The 6,627-nt window shown below is 42.3% G+C and overlaps 1 protein-coding gene across 3 annotated transcripts in view; it reads left to right on the top strand.

Annotated features, from left to right (window-relative positions):
• Nucleotides 1–342: 342 nt before the first annotated feature.
• The window catches only part of LOC113050949 (protocadherin-9), a 285,211-nt gene continuing 278,926 nt past the window's right edge, over nucleotides 343–6,627 (top strand). For all 3 annotated transcript variants that reach the window (XM_026214440.1, XM_026214441.1, XM_026214439.1), the window contains exons 1-2: nucleotides 343–499; nucleotides 955–4,110. In XM_026214440.1, coding sequence (XP_026070225.1) covers nucleotides 1,075–4,110 — 3,036 coding nt within the window. In that variant the 5' untranslated portion in view covers nucleotides 343–499; nucleotides 955–1,074. The remainder of the gene's footprint in view (nucleotides 500–954; nucleotides 4,111–6,627) is intronic.

Here is a 6,627-nt window from a genome sequence, read left to right as displayed (position 1 = left end):
ATCGCACTCGTACTTGACTTTTTTTCTCTCTCTGATGGGATAGTTTATGTTGATATTTGAGCAGAACAGGTGCGTTTCATATGGGCTTCTCCGGTAATGCGGAATGACCATACGGGACCGTTAATTCGCGCGTTGATCACCTGATTCATCACCGGTACCGCATTACGTGCGACCCTGACCGCGCTCTGATCTACGGGGGAAAGTTCATAAAGATTGTCTGATTGATTGCTGTGAAATCAACCCCCCCACCCCCCCCCCCCCACCAAAAAAAAAATCAAAAAAAAAAAACAAAACAGCTGTGCTTTGAATAAGATTTTTTTTTTTTTTACCTAAGTATTCCCTGACCTAGTCCTCAAAGCAGTGATCAATACAGATATACTCATACTCACTTGAGTCAGAATAATATTTATATATATTTATTTTTCCTGACTGGTCGAACGGATTTGACACTATGTGCGCGAATTGGTAAAACCTCCGTGTGAGCTCGCAGTGAACCGAGGTAAGAAAACGCATGCATGCATACACCCAAACTGGTTTGCATGCAGAATTGATGAACTGTATTGTTTAAAACACTGCCACTTATCGTGCATATGCGATTTATTCACAGTAAATCCCAAATGCATGATGCGTAACTTTGAAGGAGATGACATAGGAGACGTTTCGTGTTAAATGTCTGAGTGCTTGACTGGCTGCATTATTTTATCAAGAGCCTCTCTGCATGAACAGGGAAATGATTAAAGTGAAAACCAGGCTGTAGTGGTGGTTAGAATGCATTTGATAATTATAACCAGAATGCATTGTCATCTTTATTAAGATCACAAAGCAGATACTATAAACCAGACTATTAACACTTATTGCTTGATTTTTAATTACATTGATTTTGATGCAGCATTTGTTGGTTGAGTGTTGAGTATTATGGAATTCATTGTAACATTATAATGTTGTGTGTTGTAGGGTCGTGTTTGGCTGCTTTTTATCTACAAATGTAAGGCTCTGTGAAACCTTGGCTCTGACAACACCATATGGAGACAACTGTTTGAATTAAAGCAGCAGGAACACGCGTGAACGGCTGTCATGGATTTAAGGGATTTTTTCTTGTTGGCAACATTAGTTGCTTGTTTCTGGTTAGATCCCACCATAGCCCAAGAGCTCATTTACCCTATCCGAGAAGAGCTACAGGAGAATGTTCTTATTGGAAACATACCAAAGGACTTAAACATCTCCCATATGAACTCTGCAACCACAGTTACCGGTAATCTGGTTTACCGACTTGTGTCAAAAGCAGGTGACACCCCGCTTCTTAGAGTGATGAGCAACACAGGAGAAATCTTTACCACCTCTAACCGTATCGACAGGGAGAAACTCTGTCCCGGCCCCTCTTTTGAAGACAGCGAGTGTTCCTTTGAAATTGAGGTGGTCATTTTGCCCAATGACTATTTCAGATTAATCAAAATTAAAATCATTGTCAAAGACACCAATGACAATGCCCCCATGTTCCCCTCACCTGTGATCAACATTTCAATTCCGGAAAACACACTCATCAACAGCCGCTATGCTATTCCCTCTGCCACTGATCCAGATACCGGACCCAACAGCGTACACAAATACGAGCTGTTGAACGGGCAGAGCACTTTCGGTTTGGATATTGTGGAGACACCAGAGGGTGAGAAATGGCCTCAGCTTATCGTTCAGCAGAATTTAGATAGAGAACTGAAAGATACGTACGTGATGAAAGTCAAAGTGGAGGATGGGGGCAACCCACAGAAATCCAGCACTGCCATTCTACAGGTGACTGTCACTGATGTTAACGATAACCGGCCTGTCTTCAAAGAAAGCCAAATTGAGGTCCACATCCCAGAAAATTCTCCCATCGGCACATCTGTAGTTCATCTACTAGCCACTGATGCAGACGTGGGAGCCAATGCAGAAGTCAAGTACATGTTTGGGGCCCAGGTGTCTCCAGCGACAAGGAGACTTTTTGCTCTGAACTCCACCACTGGACTCATAACAGTTCAAAGGCCGCTTGATAGAGAGGAGACTGCCATTCATAAACTTACAGTACAAGCCAGCGATGGAAGCTCGAGTCCAGCAAAAGCCACCATCACTATCAATGTGACTGATGTGAATGACAATGCTCCAAACATTGACCTGAGATACATCATCAGTCCAACTAATGGTACTGTAATGCTTTCTGAAAAAGATCCAATTAACACCAAGATTGCCCTCATTACTGTATCTGACAAAGACACAGACGTCAACGGCAAGGTGATTTGCTTCATTGAAAAAGATGTTCCATTTCACCTCAAAGCAGTTTATGATAACCAGTATTTGCTAGAAACATCTGCACTGCTTGATTATGAAGGAACCAAGGAGTACATCTTTAAGATTGTTGCTTCTGACTCTGGAAAACCTAGTCTGAACCAGACCGCCCTGGTCAGAGTACGGCTGGAGGATGAGAATGACAATCCACCCGTTTTCACCCAGCCTGTCATTGAGCTGGCTGTCATGGAGAACAACCAACGTGACATGTTCCTGACTACCATTAGCGCCACAGATGAGGACAGTGGACGGAATGCAGAGATTGTCTACCAGCTTGGACCCAACGCATCATTTTTTGATCTTGATCGTAAAACGGGAGTGCTAACCGCATCTAGGGTGTTTGATAGGGAGGAACAAGAGCGGTTCCTCTTTACGGTCACTGCTAGGGACAATGGCACCAGGGCTCTGCAGAGTCAAGCTGCAGTCATAGTGACCATACTGGACGAGAATGACAACAGCCCTAAATTCACACACAACCACTTTCAGTTCTTTGTGTCAGAGAATCTGCCTAAATATAGTACAGTTGGAGTAATCACAGTCACAGATGCAGATGCTGGTGAGAATGCCATGGCGAGACTCTCAATCCTTAATGATAATGTGAACTTTATCCTTGACCCAGATTCTGGTGTCATAAAGTCCAATGTATCCTTTGACAGAGAGCAGCAAAGTTCCTACACCTTTGACGTCAGAGCTGTGGACAGTGGAAGTCCTCCATGCTCGTCAGCTTCCAAGGTGACCATCAATGTCATTGATGTCAACGATAACCCCCCCATCGTCATTTACCCACCATCAAACACCTCTTTCAAACTAGTCCCACTGTCTGCGATTCCGGGATCGGTTGTGGCCGAGGTGTTTGCAGTAGATGGAGATACGGGTATGAATGCAGAACTCAAGTACACTATTGTGAGTGGTAATGGAAGAAGTCTTTTCAGAATTGACCCCGTAACAGGAAACATCACATTAGAGGAGAAACCCATGGTGGCAGACATAGGCCTCCACAGGCTGGTGGTCAACATCAGTGACCTCGGCTATCCAAAGTCCCTGCACACTCTTGTCCTAGTTTTCCTGTATGTAAATGACACGGTTGGAAATTCCTCATACATACATGATCTCATCCGTCGGACAATGGAAACGCCACTGGATAGGAACATTGGCGAGACCAGTGAGACTTATCAGAATGTTGACAACCTAAAAACCATCATTGCCATCGTGACTGGTACTATGGTAGTGATTGTTGTCATCTTCATAACAGTTCTAGTGCGCTGCCGAAATGCCTCACAGTTCAAGGCGGCCCAGAGAAAGAAGCAGGGTGCTGAGTGGATGTCCCCCAACCAGGAGAACAAGCAAAACAAGAAGAAGAAGCGCAAAAAGAGGAAGTCGCCAAAGAGCTCCCTCTTGAACTTCGTCACCATCGAGGAGAACAAACCCGACGACTCTGCCCATGAACCCATAAATGGAACCATAAGTCTCCCGGCTGAGCTCGAGGAGCCCGGGATTGGACGTTTTGATTGGAATGCCACCCCTACCACCACCTTCAAACCCAGCAGCCCAGACTTGGCCCGGCACTACAAGTCCGCTTCACCCCAGTCGGCCTTCCACCTCAAAGCTGACACTCCGGTGTCTGTGAAAAAGCATCATGTGATACAGGAGCTGCCACTGGACAATACCTTTGTTGGGGGCTGTGACACGCTTTCCAAACGGTCCTCCACCAGCTCTGATCACTTCAGTGCCTCAGAATGCAGTTCACAAGGAGGCTTCAAGTCAAAGGGGGCACCTTTGCACACCAGACAGGTAAAAGAACACTTTTACTGGTCTATAAGTACTGCTTATAACTGTCCTGCTCAGTACTGAAGTGCCTGTGGTAGCTAAATTGCTCTGAGTGGTACATCTGTGATGCACTATGTAAAATGTAGAATTCAAAAAGCCCCCCATAGGTGTTCTCATATAATGACCAAAAAAGTCGTAAATATTGTATGTGTTTTATATGAAACTAGCAGACCCAGGCAAATTGTAATAATCTTGACACATGCATTTCTCTGTTTTTTATTTATTTATTTATTTTATTTTATTATTTTATTTATAAACCTTTACTTGAAACAAGTGCTGGATAAGCAGATGGTTTAATGTGTGAGGTTCGAAAAGAATCCAACTTCTCTTATGAATCCTAGGAGGCTAGATTCAGTGTAATCTCACTGCCCTGTCATGGTTCAAAGATGCAATGTTCTGAGAGTTTGTGAAAGAAACATTTTTTTCTCGCCTGTCTACTTCGATCACCATTTTCTCATTTCGACATCCAAACTCTTTTATGGAAGAAATTAATTTGAATCTAGGCATTATCAAACAAATCATCACTTTTATGAGTAACCACTCAAGTTCAATATTGTTCTTATTTTTCTCCATTGTTAATTAGCATTCTCTATGATAGCAGTTTTCTAGCAGTTTTCCTTTTTTTTTTTATTAATTTTGGACTGCTGTTAATCTACTAATAGAGAAAATGTGTGCACTCAACATTGAACATTATCTCCTGGTTCATTAAATCCAATGGTATCCAAATACTTAACCAATAAACTGTCCCAGACATTTAGTATAGAACTGTGTTCTCTTTCGATAGCTGTACATATTTCTCAAAGACAATTCTACTGTATAAAGCACTCAAAATCACAAAAGCATCTCGTAGTATGAAACCCAGATGATGAGAGAGAGTTGAGGGAGGGTGAGTAGGCGGGAGGGAGGGGAATATTACCTTTAGGTGGCACTGTTGTCCTGTATGGTATATTCTGGCTATGGGCCAACATGCAGTGTGTGTGTGTGTAATGCACGGGGAAGAAATGGGGAGCAGTCACTTGTTCTCTTTCGGTCTCTCTCTCATTCACTCCCTTTATCTCTCACTCACTTTTCGTCTCTCTCTATCTCCTTGCCTTTCCCTTGCCCTTCTGTCTGTGTGTGTATGTGTGTGTGTGTGTGTGTGTGTGTGTGTGTGTGTGTGTGTGTGTGTTTATGGGAGCATTTTTCTCAGTAAACAGCTCATGTCTAATGATGGACTGAATACACAACAGATTGGTAATGGCTGTTAGTGATGTATAAGATAAGGTCTAACCGTTGGAGAACCAACACATACAAACTTGTTAACTTTTTGTTACTTTATTCATGAATGTTATTTTTTTTTGTTGTTGTTCATGGATGTTCTTTCTTTCTTTTCTTTTTTGTTTTAGTTGAAGACAGAATTCTGTGCCTTTATTTATATATGTTTTTTTTTTAATGAAAATGTTAATATTTTACCTTATTCATAAATTAATTTAGTTTAGTTTTCTTGTTAATGAATGTTTTCTCAATTGAGGATATTATAAGCTCACTTCTGAGGAGAGTTTTGTTTTGTTTTATATTTTTATTTATTTATGATTTATTTATTTTTATTTATTTATTCATTTTTTTTTTTCACTTACGGGCATTTTTCCAAATTCTGGCAAAGTGTAGCTACAGTAAGTAAACCTACACAACTTAGCATATTTCCAGATTGAGTGTGTGGAGGATTGTTTATAATTTACTTATGCATGAAAGCTGTACAAACAAAAGAATGTCTAATATAGTTTTTCGGGCGGATGCGAGTCTGGAAGATGGGGGCGTTTAGCTTGGCTTGCTCTTGTGTGGGCGGTCCAGATCGCGGACATGCATCGGGGTATGCCACACAGGATATGACCGTTCTATAGGTTACACTGCATATCATCCCAGTCCCCTTCTAAATCAAAACATCAAACAAGGGTGTTGAATGCAGTGAAGCATTCAGATTTTTCAGTTCTGATTTTGGATATGCAAAGCAATTCTTCGCAGTCTCTTTCCTTCTCTCTGTCTTAGACTTGCATTGTAAGAAGAAAGAAAGGAGTACACCAATGTAGAGCGACAGATTACATAATAAACTGCAATCCAGGCCAAGAGAGTGGCCTCTGCAGCTACTGTCCTATTGGGAACCACGGCGTCATGCTGTACATGACTTAACAAATGTCTCAGTGACCCAAAACAATAGCCGCCACTGTAAGTACAATGACAGATGCCTGTCAACGCTGTAGATGGATTGTACCACACTGTGAAATGCACTGTTCGCTCAGTCCAGAGGGGTCTGTGTTTGAACAGGGGTTGCCCTTTGTGTCTCTCTCTCAATCCTTTAAAGGCCACTGACTGTGTGTTTCCTCTCTAAAGCTCATAGATTCTGGGGCACCCTCCATGCAGAGCTAGTTAGCACAGCTAGAGGCACATCAGTGGCAAGCTTATTATGGCACCCAAAACCTCTGCTGACAGCCATAGGGCAATAAA

This window comes from Carassius auratus, chromosome 31 (genome assembly GCF_003368295.1).
Source record: "Carassius auratus strain Wakin chromosome 31, ASM336829v1, whole genome shotgun sequence".
Lineage (NCBI taxonomy): Eukaryota > Metazoa > Chordata > Actinopteri > Cypriniformes > Cyprinidae > Carassius > Carassius auratus.
Note: the sequence above shows the minus strand (reverse complement) of the source record. Positions and strands in the feature narration are given on the sequence as shown.